Source organism: Melospiza melodia, chromosome 6, assembly GCF_035770615.1.
Source record: "Melospiza melodia melodia isolate bMelMel2 chromosome 6, bMelMel2.pri, whole genome shotgun sequence".
Lineage (NCBI taxonomy): Eukaryota > Metazoa > Chordata > Aves > Passeriformes > Passerellidae > Melospiza > Melospiza melodia.
This window is the reverse complement of record NC_086199.1, coordinates 1,073,365-1,091,778: the sequence shown is the minus strand read 5'-3', so window position 1 is coordinate 1,091,778 and position 18,414 is coordinate 1,073,365. Positions and strand designations below refer to the sequence as shown.

Below are 18,414 nucleotides of genomic sequence, written 5' to 3'. Positions count from 1 at the left end.
GACGGGGGCGGCGCTCCCCGGGGCCCCCAAAGCCCAGCCCTGTCCCGGCAATTCCCGTTTTAACCTGGAAACGCGGGGCTCGGTGATGGCAGGAGCTGCTGCTGCGCTCCTAAATCTCTGCTGAAGTACTCGAGCCGTTATTGTGCTTTGTACAGGAATCGGGGATGGCCGCCCCAGAGCTGTGCCCGCCCCGGCCCAGGGACCCTGGGGGCACACGGGGCGGTGCCAGCGCGGCTCCCACGCCCTGAGGTTTGACAAGCGTTTATTTACATCATTTACATCCGATCCCGACGGGGTAAAGTGCAGTGCAGGGCCCGGAGCGCCGCGCTCAGCCCTTCCCCTTGGCGGGCAGGGGCTGCGGCAGCAGCTGCAGATCGAACTCGTGGCGCAGGAAGCGATGGAGCTCCTCGGCCTGGGGCCGGCTCAGCCGCGCCCCCGCCGCCAGCGCCGCCACCGAGCTGCAAGAGAGGGAACGGGAGGAGCCCCGGAGCCGGGACGGGGCGGCACCGGGAGCCGGGCATGCAGTGCCGGGGATGGGGCGGCACCGGGAGCCGGGCATGCAGTGCCGGGGATGGGGCGGCACCGGGAGCCGGGCATGCAGTGCCGGGGATGGGGCGGCACCGGGAGCCGGGCATGCAGTGCCAGGGATGGGGCGGCAGCACCAAGAGCCGGGCATGCAGTGCCGGGGATGGGGCGGCACCGGGAGCCGGGCATGCAGTGCCAGGCATGGGGCGGCACCGGGAGCCGGGCATGCAGTGCCAGGGATGGGGCGGCAGCACCAAGAGCCGGGCATGCAGTGCCGGGGATGGGGCGGCACCGGGAGCCGGGCATGCAGTGCCCGGGACGGGGCAGCACCCGGAGCTGCTGCTGTCACCTCTGCACAGGTGCCCGAGGGTGGGCAGCACACCTGAGCAGTGAAAACAGGGAATGCCAGAGGGAAAGGGAGCGAGGGGCAGCAGGAGGGAGGGGGGAAGCAGAGCCCGTGTCAGGGCCCTGGGCTGCTCAGCGGGAGAGACAGGAATGTGTAAAGAGCTGAGATGGGACAGGAAAGCTCCTGGGAGAGGGTGGGAAAGGCTCTTCCTGAGCAGCTATCCCGGCAGGAAAGGAGCCAGAAAGCTCTCCCTGAGCAGTGACCCCAGCAGGAAGGGATGCCCTGAGCAATGATCCTGACAGGAAAGGTGCAGGAAGGGATGCCCTGAGCAATGATCCCAGCAGGAAGGGATGCCCTGAGCAATGATCCCGGCAGGAAAGGTGCAGGAAGGCTCTCCCTGCCTCCAGGGGAGGACAAGGAGTGCAAGGCTGGGCCCAGGAGCCCCTGCCAGGCCCTGTGCTGCCCTTACCTGTTGGCCACAGCTGTGATGGAGCCGAAGGAGTGGCAGAGGTTGAGGGCAGCTCCGTAGCTGAGGTTGGGAATGCTCAGGTAGAAGTTGAGGAGGTCCCGGCCGTGCCCCTCCGGCTCCGTTGGCACCTGGATGGCAGCGTCCTTCCTGTGCTCCAGCAGAGCCAGCTCCTTCAGCAGAGCTGCAGTTTGCTCCTGGCAGGAGCTGAAGAGGATCCTTATTCCAGCCTGCACCAAGGCTGAGAGCGCTCCATCGTAGTGCTGAGTCCTCTGGAAACACCGGGACGTCTCTCCTGAGGAGTGGAAGCACAGGAAAGCAAGACCTGTTATTGTCCAGTGGAATCATTTCATTGCAGGGTTTGGATTTTTAGATTAAAACAAATGTCTGTGCGTGGATAAAATTGTGCTTGCTCCTGACATGGAATCCCGGGATGGTTTGGGTTGGGGGGGACATTAAATCCCATCCCATCCCATCCCATCCCATCCCATCCCATCCCATCCCATCCCATCCCATCCCATCCCATCCCATCCCATCCCATCCCATCCCATCCCTGTCATGGCAGGGACACCTCCCACTGTCCCAGGCTGCTCCAATGTCCAACCTAGCCAGGGTTCCAGGGGCAGCCACAGCTTCCCTGGGAATTCCAGCCCAGCCCCTCCCCAGCCTCCCAGCCAGGAATTCCCAATTCCCAATCTCCCACCCATCCCTGCCCTCTGGTAGTGGGAGCCATCCCCTGTGTCCCTCGGGGCAGGGCGTTCTGGCAGCACCCACCTGGCCTGACCCTGTCTGTCTCCACAATCACACAGATCCTCTCGAAGATGCCCTGCAGGCGCTGCAGCCTCTGGCTCAGTTTGTTCCTGTTCCCGGGGCTCTGCAGCTCCGACTGCAGCACCCTGTCCACGGCCAGGCGGTTGCTGACGATGTAATCGCTGCTGCCCAGGGAGCAAACCTGCACCCGGAGCCCGTGGCCGGCCCGCAGGCACGACAGCACCTCCGGCCCCGAGCACATCTCGCGGCTGTCGGCCAGGATGCACAGCGAGGGGCTGTGCTCCCCTGGAACACGGGGGACCCCAGCCGGGGAGGGGCTGTGCCCACAGGGAACGCTGGAAATCCCAGCCCTGGCCGAGGAAGGGTTTGGGACAGCAGGAGGCACCGAGCCTGAGCCGCTCCCGTTGGTCTTCAAAGAGCTGGACACCTGTGAGTGTTGAAAATCGCAGATTGTGAGGGTTTTACATCAAGTCAATGAAAGGATGTTTTGCAGTATCAACACTTTCAGATTATTGACACTTTAATCCCTGTATCTGTCTCCCCACTGAGCTGAGCTGATTATCCCAGAGTTTGGATGACAAAAGCAGCAGCTTTCACTGAGAAGTTCAACAAAACCTGGATCCTGTAAATCAGAGATCAGGCTGGGAAGTGGGAGAGATCAGGAACTCAACCTCAGGGAGGTGCTGAAAGCCCTGAGTTCAGACAGTGAACCAGGATTTTCTATACAAACCCAAAGAATCAGTGCCCACTGCCGTTCCACCATCCTCCATGACCAAGGGAGAATCTAAGCCCAGTTTTAATTTATTCACTCCTGAAACACTCCAGGTTACCCTGGGAGTACAAAGCTTCTAGCAGCAAGGAAAGGGAGATGGTGCTGGAAATGTGCAAGGCCAGGCTGGAACAACCTGCTCTATGGAAGGTGTCCCTTCCATGGCAGGGGTGCAATGGGAAGGGTTTTAGGTCCCTCCCAACCCAAACCATTCCATGATTGCTGAGTCCTGCTGCTCTCCCACAAGGAAGCTCCCTGCTGTCCTGGGCACTGACCTCAGCAGCAGCCTGCAGATCCGTGCTCCTGCAGCCCCAGCCAGCTGGGGGGATGGATGTGCTCCCGCCTGGCCGCTCTGGGGGTGGATCCAGCATCCCAGACACGGAACCTTCCAGGCCCAGCAGCCTCTCAGTGTCCTGTTCCCCAGCCCCACTCCTGTGCTGTGCAGAGGGGGCTGTGGGCAGAGCCCTGGGGAGCTGCCCTGCTTCCAGGGGCCTCTCCCTGCTGGCTCCCGCCTCCTCCTCGCTGGAGTCACTCAGGACAATGATTCTGGAAGGTTTCTTCTTCTGCCCTGGGGACGGAGCGTTCCCTGCCCGCCGGGCCTGGCTCAGCCTCCTCCTGTGGCGGGTCAGGTACTGCTGCCTGCTGCCCTCCCTGGTGAGCAGAGCAAAATCCACACACTCTTCCTCCTCACTGCAGCCGCTGGGAGCCTCCTCCTCCTCATCCCCCACGCAGAAACTGTCCTCAGCATAGGTCACGTCTTGCTCAGGGATCTGGGGGAAACAGAGCCAGGAAAGCTGCAGTGGTTCTGCTGCTCCTCAGCAGGAGGGCCCTGGTGTATCCAGCCCTCCCCACACAAATACAGGGGCTGAGGGGCTTCAATCACATCCCATCCCACCCCTGCCATGGCAGGGACACCTCCCACTGTCCCAGGGTGCCCCAATGTCCAGCCTGGCCTTGGGCACTGCCAGGGGTCCAGGGGCAGCCACAGCTGCTCTGGCAATTCCAGCCCAGCCAGGAATTCCCAATTCCCAATCTCCCATCCATCCCTGCCCTCTGGGAGCCATTCCCTGGCTCCTGTCCCTCCATCCCTTGTCCCCAGTCCCTCTGCAGCTCTCCTGGAGCCCCTTCAGGCCCTGCCAGGGGCTCTGAGGTTTCCTTGGATCCTTCCTTTCTCCAGGCTGAAGTTCTGTGTTGGAACTTGTAATTTACCAAGAAAAGGCTGTAACTGCTCTGCAGAGCAGGCCAAGAACCTCCCTGTGGTCCCACAAGGGAGGTCCCCAAGGAGAGGAGCCCCTGACTTCCTGTAGGGGGACACAGTATGGGCAATGTAGAATGTGATCTTATCCCCAACGAGCTGCAGCTGGGCCCTATTACTAAAGATTAGGAGCAGGCTGGATGATAACAAGCAACACCTGTAACCAATAAGAACAGTGATATAAAAGAGTGGACTGATGGAAACTGGACTCAGAGAAGTCAGAGGGCTGCTGCAAGAACCAAGAACAGTCAGTGCTTAGAGGAGCTGTCTATGAGAAAACATTGAGGAGGTATGAAACTCTGAGGCTATGGAATCCTTGCACTACAATGATAAGAGAACTCTTGATACATAAGACAACATATAACGATAATAGAGCTGTTGTGATACAGAAGACAGCAGCTCCCCACCTGGGAGAAGATGGCCGAGGGGTTGAAGGGCCTGTGCACCATCTGGTAGCGGCTGCCGCGGGCGGGGCTGCGCACGGAGCTCAGGTACACTGCCCTCATCTCGCTGTCTGCAGGGCACGGGAGAGACAGGAATGCAGGGTTAGTGCTGAGACAATGCTCCATCCACGCTGTCACACTGTGTTCCTTCATGGTTTCCCAAAAGCCTGCATTTCCCAAAGCAACCATCTCCAGCCTTCTCTAGAAATCCCAAAGCCCAGGATTACGGACGAAGGAGGGCAGGGACTGGGAAGGAATTCCCAGATACTGGGATGGACTTCCCAGAGCAGCTGTGGCTGCCCCTGGATCCCTGGCAGTGCCCAAGGCCAGGCTGGACACTGGGGCACCCTGGGACAGTGGGAGGTGTCCCTGCCGTGGCAGGGGTGGCACTGGAAGGTTTTCAATGTCCCTTCCCACCCAAACCATTATTGAATTCCAAGTGTACCCAGCCTGTGTCATGAAAGCTGCCATTCCATCCCAGAATATCCTGAGCTGGAGGGGCCCACAGGGATCATCCCAGCCCCATCCCTGCCCAGACCCCCAGCAACCCCACCCTGGGCATCCCTGGCAGAGCTGTCTATACCCCCCTGGAGCTCTGGCAGCCTCGGGCCGTGCCCATTCCCTGGGCAGCCTGGGCAGGGCCAGCACCCTCTGAGAAGAAGCTTTTCCTGAAATCCATGCCAAAGCTCCCCTGGCCCAGCCCAGCTGCTCCCTCAGGATGCAGGAGGTTTCCAGGCTGGCAGAGCCCCGGATGCTGTGGCAGGAGCAGCTCCTGAGCCCGGGTGAGGAGGTCACAGCTCCTGTGTCCCACCCCAGGGATGCTCTGGGAGCTCCCCACTCACCGTTGAGGGCCTGAGTGGGTTCCCCTTCATCATCGAGGAACCGGGCCAGGGATGGGCTGAGCTCCTCCCCGGCGCCGTCGCTCTCGTCCGAGGAGATGCCCTCAGCATCCAGCAGGGACAGCTCGGCCTCCTCCTGCAGGAACTGCCTGCCTGCAGCCTGCACACACAGCAGGGCAATCACAGCTGCCCCCATCAGCCAGCACTGCCCCGAGAGCTCTGCCCGAGCCACCCCAGGGCTCCAGCTGGGCAAGGGCATCGCTGCTGGGGCAGGGAATGGCACGGGCACAGCGCCCAGCTCAGAGTGCCCAGCACACACAGTGCGTCACTCTGCAACTTATAAATCCAGTTTTACTCATTTCCTGTGCTTTCAAAAATCCAGCTGGATTTAGGATTCCTCCAAACTCAAGTGCAGCAGGAATTTCAGACACAGACCCCACCCTGGTGTGCCCTTTTCTGCTCAGGATTTAGGACTCAACAAACAATGAATCCCTCAGATGGTGCAGCTCAGTCCAGGGAAGATGCGACACTTCCCTTGCGAGTGCAGTGCAGGAGACTTGATCCTAAATTCCATCAAAACCAGGCAACAAAACACTCCCAAGGTCGTACACAGAAACCAAAATTAATTCAGGAAGGTGTTTTGCCCGAGATATTTTACATTAAGTTCATTTTTCTCCTGTAATTTCAGCTATAAAGTACTAAAGTAAAACATCAAATTAGCCCCAAAATATTATGTATCTCCATGGCTCCAAGAGCATGGTTTGTTTGCCATGAAACAGATACCATAAGAGAAGTCTTAAAAATGAAGATTATTGTTAAAAAATTTTAAGGTGTCCAACATATTGTGCCCTGGAGCCCTGATTATGGCAATTTCTGCCCAGTGAAACCACAGCCATAAATATTTGAGAGCTTTTTAGTTTCAGTAAGTCTGGTGCTGCCTCCCCTCCTGCCTCCATTCCTGCTGAAGTGTTAAACATTGAGCTGAGATTTAACACTTGGGATTGAGGGACCATTGCTGCCTTAAACGTCCAGGGCTGAGGCCATTAGTGGGGATCATTCATGTGAGCAAGCAGCCCAATCCTGATGATGATGATAACAATAAAATTTTATTGTAGTTATTGCTGTTATAAAATTATTATTATTATCATCATCATTATCATCAATAACAATTTGTTATTTTATTTTGTTAAAAATATTTAAATATTATATATTATTATAGTATAACATACAATCCCAGAATACCCTGATCTGGAAGGTGTTCACAGGGAATATAATAAAATATAATGAATACAATATAATAAAATATAAGAAATATAATATATATAATGAATATACCATAATAAATATACTATACTATACTATGCTAAATATACTATACTATAATATACTATAACAAATACACATAATATAATATAATATAATATAATATAATATAATATAATATAATATAATATAATATAATATAATATAATATAATATAATATAATATAATATAATATAATATAATATAATATAATATAATATAATATAATATAATATAATATAATATAATATTATATTATATTATATTATATTATATATTATTTTTACTATAATTTGGAATATTATTACTTTTTTTTTTCCTTTCTGGACAGGACCCTGACTCCTCTCAGGGCATCCCTTGAGCTGCCCTCTGAGCTGTTCTCTGGTGTCACAGCTGTCCCCCAGCCCTGCAGTCCCCTCTGCCCCCAGGCCCTCTCCCCAGCACTCCCAAATTCCAGCTGCTGCAAAGCTGAGCTCCGTGTCCCTGGGGGGACACAGTGCCACCCACCTTGGCTGTCCCACAGCTCCTGGCACGTTTGGCTCCTCCTGGCCGGGGCCTGGCCCTGGAGCTGCTCCTGCCCCTCTGGAAATCCCCACTGTCCTCACTGGAGGTGTCTGACTGCAAAGGGAACACACAGAGTGAGCGAGGGACCATCCCAGGAGTCACTGAACCCCAGCCTGGCTGGGTGGGAGGGACATTAAAGCTGCTCCAGAGCCATGGGCAGGGACACCTCCAATAACAGGGCAGGAAAATGGGATTTGGATGAAAAATCAGCTCAAAGGTGCCATGAATTTGCTTTTTTTTGGTTCAAAGCTCTGTGGCAGGCAGGTTATTTCACCCTTCCTGGCTGTCAAACAACAGCTCCAGAGTCCCCAAAGCCCCAATCCTGGCAGTGCCCGAGGCCAGGCTGGACACGGGGACAGCGGGAGGTGTCCCTGCCACGGCAGGGCTGGCACTGGGTGGACTTTGAGGTCCCTCCCACCCAATGCACTGTGGGATCCTGTGAAGTGTGGAGACCCTGCGAGGGAACAGAAGGGAAGCAGGAGTGGGTTCCCATTATTTCTCCCCATTCTTTGCTGACCACGCTGGGAGGGCGCCGGCGTTTCCTGGTGACCCGAGCTGGAGACTCCAGGTCGCTCTCATCCATCCCCTGTGGGAACAGCATCAACATCAGTGCACACAGAGTTTGTGTTTGGCTGCTTACATTGCCATTTTGCTTCTCTTGTCTATTTTTTCCTCTAAAACTCACATCAGGAGACTTCAAAACGTTATTTTTTATCCTTTTTTTCCTCTGGAAAACAATCTCTTCCTCGCTGTCACTGCTGGGTCCTGCAGAAAACGGAATAAACAACATTCACCAGAATTGCACAGCTCCCAACACAATTTTGTTAGAGCTGAGCAATCAAACCCTGCCTCTCTCAGAAAAGCACCTCCAAAGGAGATTATTTATTGATCTACAGGGCAAATATTGTTCTCTTCAGCCTTGTTAATCAAAAGAGATAATCTCCAGCTGGGATGGACAATAAATCCTGCTTCCCTGGAGAGCCCTGGGGGGAAGTGATTTCCCCAGGCAGCAGAGGCAGGAAAAGGGAAGAGAAAGCAGGACACCAAGAGAAGAAGCCATTAAAAGTTGAGCAAGAGCCAGAGTTGTGGCAGCACTTTGTGGCACAAATCCCTGTGACAGCAGCGACTGGGGCTGCACATGTCCCTGCCACAGAGGGCACAGAGCTGCCCCAGGGCTGGAGCCAGGCTGGGAGAGCTGGGAATGTTCCCTGGAGAGGAGGAGGCTCCAGGGAGAGCTCAGAGCCCCTGGCAGGGCCTGAAGGGGCTCCAGGAGAGCTGCAGAGGGACTGGGGACAAGGGATGGAGGGACAGGACACAGGGAATATCCCCTCATTGACCCAACTTCAGCATCTCAGCCATTCCTCCTCTTCCTTCCAACCCTCCCACCTCAGCCATAAAACCAAAGTGAGGATCCAAAAGATCCTGGATCCTGTTTCCAAACCACGAAGGTCTGACTCCTGTCCCACCAAATTCCTACCTGCAGCATGGGATCCATGGAGTTTGGTGTTCTCCAGGCTTTCTGTCCTTCCTGGAGGGGAATCCAAGGCTGATCTCCCAAAGTTCTGCCTCCATGGGCTCTCTTTGACTTGATCTACAGGAGGCACCTCTGGAATTTTCTCCCTGGCATTTGAGAAGACTTCCATAGAAATTCTTTTGACAGCTTTGATATTCACACCCTTCCTGCTCGTTGGGGTCAGAAGTGCTGAAGGCAAAGGTTCAGGGGGTTCCCTTCCCCTCCTGCTGCCTCCTGACTCGAGCACAGCCCCTGCAGCAGGAGCACCCTCGGCCCCTTCCCTGCCATTCCTGCCCCTGCTCTGGTGTGACAACGGTGTGGACACGTCCCTGCTCTCCAGCCTCCTGCAGTCCCACCCTGGGGAGGTTTCCAGCCTGCAGCCATCCCTCAGGGCTGTTCTGGCACTCCCCAGGGCTCTGTTCAGTGTGGGGTCACCAGCACTCCTGCTCTCCTCAGGGCTCTCGGCCCCGCTGTCCTCCAGGGAGAAGCCCAGGTCGAAGGTGACAGAGAACAGGTCCTGGGAGCAGTCGTAGGGATCATCCTTCTGCAGGGCCACTGCTGATGTCCCCATGGGTTCCCTGCAGGGCTGGGTGGGGCTCACACGGGCCAATTCCCTGCCTGGCTGCCCCTCTGCCCCAGCTGGAGCTGCCCTGGCTGCAGGCTCAGTGCTCGCGGCGCTGCCCTCGCCCGTGTCCTCACCAGCCTCATCCTCAAACAAATGCAGACTCTGCTCCTCACCAGGAACTTCAAGGGCAGCCTCTGCTGCGTCCTTGGGAAGGAAAGGCTCCTTTGCAGGGCCGTTTGCCAGGGGCTGGTCCCTGCTGGGAGCGTTGTTTGGGATTTCAGGGAATTCCTCGTTGTCAAACAGGCCATCAAAGCTGTCATTCCAGAGCTGCTCCTCTTCAACAACAGCAGCCTTGGCAGATGACACAGTTTTGGACAAAGGGGGACTTCTTGAGGCACAGGGTTCCCTTGGAACTGTCGCTTTGGGATTCTCCAGGAGCAGCAGGGAAGGATCAGGTTTTGGGGATGTGGGGGAGACTCTGTCCTGCAGTGCCTCTGAGTGAGAATCAGGGAGAACTTCTGGGGAAGGAGATCTCGTTCCCTCCTCTCTCATCAGGCTCTCCAAACCCTCCAGTTCATCCCCAGAGGGAGGGGACTGTGACAAAAGCCTTTGCACCTGGGAAAATGTTTGTTCCAGCCCCAGGGGCTCCTGGGGTGGCCCTGGGAGGGTGAAGGAATCCCTGCAGGATTCAGGGAGATAAAACAGGTCTGAGGCCACAGGGGAGGTCTCGTACCCTGAGTCCCTGTGGAACCTCCCCAGGGCCCCACAGGCCTCACCTGCAGGGCTGTTCTCCTGTGCTGCTGGACTGGCAGGACCTTCAGAGCCGTCACTGTTGTCACACAGGTCAATAAATGCATTTAAATCAAATGTCACCTCCATCCTCTCGTCCTTGTCACTGCCTGGGTGAGAGGGGCCAGGCACAGCAAGCCTTGTTCCTGAGGGAGGGGCAGGGGGGTCCTGAGGCACCACAGGCACTTCCTCACTGAGCCCAGGGGCTCTTCTGGGAGCCTTGGCTTTGGTTCTTTTAAAGGTGGCAAAGAAGTCACTCCCATCATCACCTGCATCAGGAGGGAATGGTTTGGGTTTGGATTTTGCCAGGTCTTTCCTGGAGCAGTGACCTCTCCTTTTGTTCCCTGGAATGTTCACATCTTCCATCCTGAGGTGAGGCTGGAGCTCCTGCTCATAGCTGCAGTCTCCCTGGGGACACAGGGCACAGGTTACCAGAGGCACACCCAGGGCTGCTCACAGCCTGTTCCCAACAGGGATGAGGGTTTTGTTCTCCTGCAGAACTTCCCACAGACTCTGAATCAACTTCTCATGATATAAATCTGCTGTTCCAAAGGCAACCAGCTCTGTTAAACACACACAGTGGACCTGGACATGGAGGATCTGAACAGAACAATTATTTTTTGGCAGTTCAGGCAGATGAATCCCTGGATTCCTCAATCACTGAAATTACACGAGGTACCTTTAGAGAGGGTGAGAAAAATGACTTTATAATTAGAGATTGGCTTGTCTGAAGATATTTCTGGAAGCAAGATCCAAAGCCACCTTGCAGGAATTTGAAGACTGATCCCTGACAGGGTTGGGGATCCTGCAGCAGGCAAAGCAAACTGTGCACTATTAACAGATTTTGTCATTAATCATCATCATCATCATTTCAACACCAATTTCACATAGATGCTGATGCTTAAACCATCCATTCGTAAAGATATCCAAAAAAACTCCAAGTCTGGACTTTTTAACTAAAGCTGCCTTAGGAGAAGGCTTAATAAAAACAGTGAGGAAAAGAATTGTCACAAGAGGGCTTTAGGACGATTTTGATCTGGCAGGTTGTAAATAATTTGTTTACCTCAAGCCTGGCCAGAACACAGACTCAAAACATGGAATTCTTTGTGTGAAAAGCAAGAGGAACAGCAGCCCTGGTTCCAGTTCAGTGCCCAGGTGTCACCTGAGCAGAGGAGCACTGCAGTGACAATAACGGGGCTGATAAGGGTCTGTTGGGGCTTATCTCAGGAGCAGCTGCCCCCTGCACAAGGGCTCTATTCAAGCACTTCAGTGTTACACAAACACGACAGAAATTAAATGGATTAAGGATTAATTAGCTGCCAAACCACTGAACATGAGTGAAACAGGAGGAGGTGCTGTCCCTGTTCACCCCACACAGTTCTGAGAGTGCAGCACTGATCAGGCTTGGTCTAATATTGTCCTGCAACCCAAAATCAACCAAAGTACAACCCCAAAACCTACAAACCCAGAATTAACCAAAGTACAACCCCAAAACCTACAAACCCAGAATCAACCAAAGTACAACCCCAAAACCTACAAACCCAGAATTAACCAAAGTACAACCCCAAAACCTACAAACCCAGAATCAACCAAAGTACAACCCCAAAACCTACAAACCCAGAATTAACCAAAGTACAACCCCAAAACCTACAAACCCAGAATCAACCAAAGTACAACCCCAAAACCTACAAACCCAGAATTAACCAAAGTACAACCCCAAAACCTACAAACCCAGAATCAACCAAAGTACAACCCCAAAACCTACAAACCTCAAAATCAACCAAAGTACAACCCCAAAACCTACAAACCTCAAACTCAAACAACACCAAAAACTACAAACCCAAACCCAATCAAACTACAACCACCAAAACCTACAAACCCAGAATTAACCAAAGTACAACTCAAAAACCTACAAACCCAGAATCAACCAAAGTACAACCCCAAAACTTACAAACCTCAAACTCAAACAACACCAAAACCTACAAACCCAAAATAAAACTACAACCCCTAATACCTCCAAACCCAAGCCAAATCAAACTAAAACTCCCAAAACCTACAAACCTAAACACAATCAAACTACAAACTCTAAAACTTACAAACCCCAAACTCAAACTACAAGCCTCAAAACCTCCAAACTCCAACTCCCAAACCCAATCAAAATACAACCCCTAAATGCTACAAACCCAAACTCAATCAAACTACAACTCCCAAAACCTCCAAACCCCAATGAAACTACAATCCCCAAGCCCAATCCAAGTACAACCCCCTAAACCTACAAATCCCAAACCCAAACTAAACCCCCAAAACCAATCCAAATACAACCCTCAAAAGCTACAAATTCAAAACTACTCTAATACAACCCCTAAAACCTACAAATGCAAACCCACTCAAATACAACCCCGAAAACCTACAAACCCCAAACTCAAACTAAACCCCCAAAACCAATCAAAATACAGCCCCCAAAACCTAAAACCCAAAACCACTCAAATACAAGCCCAAACCCTACAAATTCAAACCTACTCAAATACAACCTCAATACCTACAGATTCAAAACCATTCAAATACAACCCCTAAAACCCAGAAATCCCAAACTAATGGAATTGCCAGAGCAGCTGTGGCTGCCCCTGGATCCCTGGCAGTGCCCAAGGCCAGGCTGGACATTGGGGTTGGAGCAGCCTGGGACAGTGGGAGGTGTCCCTGCCATGGCAGGGGTGGATGGGATGGGATTTGAGGTCCTTTCCCACCCAACCTTTCTGGACTGTGGGATCCCAGCACAGGCAGCAGGATCAGCGAGGAATTTCCCAGGAATGTCCCCCCAGACCCCAGAGTGCTGAGAGAGGAGCTCAGCCCTGCTGGAGCCTGGCAGTGCTGCTGGGCCAGGGACAGCCCAGAGCCAAATTTAGCATCGAGGGCAGAGCTGGGTGACCTGCTTTGGGCTCAGGGCTTGTGTAACTGCCCCACTTCCACCCAAACACTTTCTCCTGCACAAAACACCCTGTCCCAGCCAGCCCACCCCGTGCTGGGACACTGAAAGGGCCCTTCTGGGATTGGCCTCAACGTGCACAAATGGGGAACCTTAAATTACCTGCCCAGCTCCCCTCTAACCCAGAGCTGCAGGGTGTACCAGCTCCTGAGAAAATAGGTCAGGAGCAGGAAAACAGCTCTGGGATTATTGTACTCAATCAATGAGCCTGCCTGCACTCACTGATTCCCTTTAAAAAACAAAATATGCTTTAGCAGAGGGAATAGGAAGAGAAAATGTAAATCCTAATACTAAATATAAAATAATAACAATAATAACAATAATAACAATAATAACAATAATAATAACTTAATATAATATTTCATATATTATATACCATAATATATTATTATATATAATATTATGATATAATATAATATAATATAATATAATATAATATAATATAATATAATATAATATAATATAATATAATATAATATAATATAATATAATATAATATAATATAATATAATATAATATAATGCTGTTTATAATATATTATATATTATATAATATATCTTACATTATATTATTATAACTAATGATAATATTATTATAAGAACTATAACTATAGAGTTATAAAGCTATATATATAGCTATATAACAATAACTATATAGTTATTATAATAACCATAATATCATTTTATATTATAGTTATAATACTATATAAGCTATCAAATTATTTATTTTACTGAATTGTAATAATATAGATTATAATAATATGTGATTATATTAATATTATATAGTATTATATATAATATATATAGTATTAATAGTATAAATTATAATATTATGTGGTTATATCAATATTATATATTTTAAAATTAATTGTTGATATGTAAATAGATGTGTTTATATTAATTATACTCATTCTGGTTCCCTGTATATAAATTTAATGCATCAAGTACCAAAATTGCAATTACCGTCTCTCTCATCATGAACTGCTTTGGATGCACATTTTCTAACAAGATTCCTCTGCCTGATGGAACCCTGGTTATGCTGCTGATTGAAAACTCAGGACAAACCCATAGACAGCTACAATGTGGATTTCTAACAGGTAAGGCCTGAGTGAAACCCTGCAGAATTCCCCTTTGTGTGCTCTGGCCAGGCAGAAGCTGCTCCTCACCCAAACCCTCCCAGCCCTCCACATCCCCTCCTGAACAGCTTTAGGCTCCTTTCCAGCCCAAAGCTCCCTGTGACTCCAGGAGTTTGTTCTGAACGTTTCCCATCGTTTCCCAGCACTGCTGCCCTGGGGCACTGACAGGCCCTGCCCGCAGCCCTGGTGCCCTGTGCGTGCCCTGTGCGTGCCCTGTGCGTCCCCTGCTCCCCTCCCGAGCTCTGCCTTCACTCACCAGCCCCTCCAGGAACTGCAATCCATCCCTGCCCGCAGCCCTGGTGCCCTGTGCGTGCCCTGCTCCCCTCCCGAGCTCTGCCTTCACTCACCAGCCCTTCCAGGAACTGCAATCCATCCCTGCCCCAGCGCTGCTCCCTGTCCAGAACATACTGCAGGGCAAGAAGCACTGTCAAAAACTTGGTTTTGGAGGTTTAAGTGTGTTACAGGAGATGATCTTTAACAACTTATTTAGTTGGGTCATGGAAGGAGCCTGAGGGACACAGAAACCCCAATTTCCTCCTACCAAACTGAGATAATTCTCTCCTTAATGGCATCACATTACTGATGGATCTGCTCATTCTCTTGGGTTTTGCTTTCTGCTACCCAATAAAAACAGCCTTAGATCCCTAAAAAGAAAGATGGTCACAAAACTCAGGGTGTGAGCCCTGGCAAATATGGGATCAGTAAAGAGGCTGAAGAGTGAATGTTCAAGAACATCAGGAAATAAATGAGGTGCCCAGAGAAGCTGTGGCAGTGCCCAGGGCCAGGCTGGACAGGGCAGAGCAGCCTGGGACAGTGGGAGGGGTCCCTGCCATGGCACTGGGTGGGATTTAGGGTCCCTCCAACGCAAACCATTCCAGGATTCCATACTAACAATCCCATTTAGTGAGAACATGCCCTGCCCCTCTCTCTTTGTGTTTGTCACTGGCATGGCAGAGCTGGAAGCTGAGGGCAGGGATCCATGGAGTGGCTGGGGTTGGACCATCCCAAATCACTGTGACTCCTCTGCTCTCACTGGGAGCACATCCCCAGCCCAGGAAAAGCACCCAGCACCTGCAGTTCCAGGTCTAAACAACCCAGCCCTAGTCTCAGTTAATGCTTGAATTTAGAAAATTTGGCAACAAGGTCAGAAGAAGCAACTCAAAGGAACTACCTGAATTGGAGAGCTGAGATTTTGGGGCTCCCTGGCACCTCACCCTCCAAAACCAGTCCAAACCCTTCCACCTTCTCTGGAATCAGAGGTTTTGACACATCTCAGAAGAGGATTTTAATCAGAGAGAATTTATGGGCAATGAGGGCCTAAAAAACCCAGATAAAACCATTCACTGGCCTTATTTGAACCATTTTTAACTTTCCATTCAGGGTCTCCTGAGAAAAAAAGTCCAGGTGGCTGAAAACACTAAATTTTCCCCCAAGACACATCTGATTTAAAACTCCAAAGGCTTGGGAAGCCTTTTCAGGTTCACTGGGATTGCAGAGTGTCCTGGGAATGTTTTCCCTGCTGGCAGAGGATCCCCTGAGGCAGCCACAGCCAGATGACAAATGACAGCTGAAATTAAATAAAATAAATTTCAATAAAATCCCAGAGCTGAAATTTGAATAAAATTTAATTAAATTTAAATAAAATTCCAGAGCCAGCAACTCCAGGGTCATCCCAGGGTTAGGAGATGTGTCCCTCCCAAGTTATCTGGGGTCAGAGGGTGAAAAACGGAGTCAATCCCAAAGATTTGGGAATTTATTTTGTTTTCCTTGTGCAAACTCTGAGTTCCCACTGCCAGCTTGGAAATGGGAAAGCTCCAGAGTGACCCTCCCATCTGGACACTAAAATGAAGCATTCCTCCTTCTCTCCTAAGGAAAAACAAAGCACTGGCACTTCCCTCTCCCTGGGAAACCTGGACAAATATCATCCCCCTCCAAGGCTGCCCAGCCTTATTTCCAAATAGCACAATTTAATTTGCAAAAAATGCTTAAAAGAGATGGAATAATTTTGCAGAAGGACAACTTGATTTGTTCCCATCCTGCACCAAAGATCCCCCTGGGAGTAAATCCCCCATCTGCCCCACAGGCGTTGCTGTAGCAATAAAGCCCCCAGGGCATTAAAGGCTTTGCTGGATGTGCCTTTTCCAGGGGTCACATCTGGGCCTTCTTTGACTTTTTTACTTTCTTTTGACTGGGCCAACTTCTTCTTCTAAGAGATTTTAAGAGCATATAAAAACTTTTTTTGTTTTTGCCAATCATTATCACTTCATCTATTAAAAAAAAAAAAAAAGCACCTTTAAATTGACTTTGTTAAGCTATTATACAAAATATAAATAATAATATAAAATACAAATTTTTTGAATCACTGAATGAGTACAAGGAAAGGAAAGCCACACATCAATGAATTTCTTCTCTAACAGAAAATACCCAAAAAACCACACAAATGATTCTTATGCTGGCTTGTTTTGTCATGACAAATCTCTGAATGAAATTCTGCCCAAGAAATACTTGAGCAGAAATTTCCAGATCATTTCATTATTCACAGTAAAATAATGATTGGCCTGATTTTACGTTTCATCTCCCAGTAAGAAAATCATCAATAAAACTGTGCTTTGAGGTTCCCTCTCTCAGGTATTTAAGGAAAGAGCTGTGACCTGTATTGGTGTTAAACCCTCTGTTAATTAAGCACCGTAAATGAACGTCACAGATCAGCTGGGTGCAATTAGCCATGCAATATTTATAGCAGGAACCTGATGCACAGCACATCCATGCAAACCCTTCCACAAGAGCATCATGGAAGGGTTGGAAAGGATCTCAGATCCCACCCAGAGCCACCCCTGCCATGGCAGGGACACCTCCCACTGTCCCAGGGTGCCCCAGTGCCCAGCCTGGCCTCGGGCACTGCCAGGGATCCAGGGGCAGCCACAGCTGCTCTGGCAGTTCCAGCCCAGCCAGGAATTCCCAATTCCCAATCTCCCACCCATCCCTGCCCTCTGGCACTGGGAGCCATTCCCTGGCTCCTGTCCCTCCATGCCTTGTCCCCAGTCCCTCTGCAGCTCTCCTGGAGCCCTTCAGGCCCTGCCAGGGGCTCTGAGGAGTCCCAGGACCTTTCTCTCCTCCAGGTGAACATTCTGGATTCCAGTGGGAGCATCCCCAGCCTTGGGAGCACTGTCAGTGCCTCCCAGGAAGGCAAGGATGACTTCAGGGAACGTCACTGAACCTCTCAGACACGAGCTCAGTGTCAGAGCAGCCTGATCACATCAGATCCCATCAGATCAGGACACTGCTGCCTCTTCCCCTTTTGTGGAACACTTTTGGTGTCCCTGGACTGGCACCAGCTGGTTCAGTGTAAGAAGGAGCCCAGGAAGCTCTGGAGTTAATTTCAAACCCCGGTGTCAGTGCTGACTCCAGCCCTGCCAGTGCTTTATTTCTCCCTGGGAGGCTCCAAAGGGTGAGTGTCACCTTGTGTGACCTCCTGTGCTCTGGGGCACCCTGGGCACACCAGGGACACCCTGGGAGGAAGGTGAGGAACGAGGAAGCTCCACACGTGCACCTCTGCCCGCTGGCACAAATGGAGCAGGCTGGAGGCCAAGCCAGCTGGGGCTCACCCCAGACAAAAGGAGGCTCAGGGGCACCTGCTGATTCTGGAACCATTTCCCTCCTCCTGACATCTCAAGCTGCACCAAGGGAAATACAGGCTGGATAGCAGGAAAAGTTTTTCACAGAAATGCTGATAAAGTTCTGGAATGGCTGCCCAGGGAGGTGGTGCAGTCCCCATCCCTGGGTGTGTTTAACAAAGCCTGGATGTGCCACTGGGTGCCAGGGCTGAGTTGGGCTGTTGGGGCTGGGTTGGACTCCATGGTCTTGAAGATCTCTCCCAACCCAGTCATTCTGTGATTCTGGGAGTTTGGGGGAGTTCTGGGAATTGCCAGGAACTGGGGAGGTGCTGGAGTCACCATCCCTGGATGTGGCACTGGGTGCCAGGGTTCAGCTGAGGCGCTGGGGCTGGGTTGGATCTTGAAGGTCTCCATGATCACGAAGGTCTCTCCCAAGCTGGGCATTCTGTGAATTCTGTCCCATCCCTGCCCTCTCCCCCTGCAGGGTGTCCTTGGCCCCAGCTGGGGACAGGGACTGTCAGAGTGTGGGAAATG

General features: G+C 51.2%; 1 protein-coding gene across 4 annotated transcripts in view; it reads right to left on the bottom strand.

Moving 5' to 3' along the window:
* FANCM (FA complementation group M) overlaps positions 1–18,414 on the bottom strand; it is a 60,826-nt gene that overhangs the window by 1,068 nt on the left and 41,344 nt on the right. For 2 of the 4 annotated variants that reach the window (XM_063159565.1, XM_063159566.1), the window contains exons 14-23: positions 8,759–10,556; positions 7,967–8,046; positions 7,799–7,867; positions 7,225–7,335; positions 5,418–5,574; positions 4,540–4,646; positions 3,153–3,647; positions 2,112–2,535; positions 1,341–1,632; positions 271–458 (exon numbers count right to left, since the gene is read on the bottom strand). In XM_063159565.1, coding sequence (XP_063015635.1) covers positions 329–458; positions 1,341–1,632; positions 2,112–2,535; positions 3,153–3,647; positions 4,540–4,646; positions 5,418–5,574; positions 7,225–7,335; positions 7,799–7,867; positions 7,967–8,046; positions 8,759–10,556 — 3,663 coding nt within the window. In that variant the 3' untranslated portion in view covers positions 271–328. The remainder of the gene's footprint in view (positions 1–270; positions 459–1,340; positions 1,633–2,111; positions 2,536–3,152; positions 3,648–4,539; positions 4,647–5,417; positions 5,575–7,224; positions 7,336–7,798; positions 7,868–7,966; positions 8,047–8,758; positions 10,557–18,414) is intronic. The other 2 variants (XM_063159563.1, XM_063159564.1) reach the window with 1 other exon arrangement.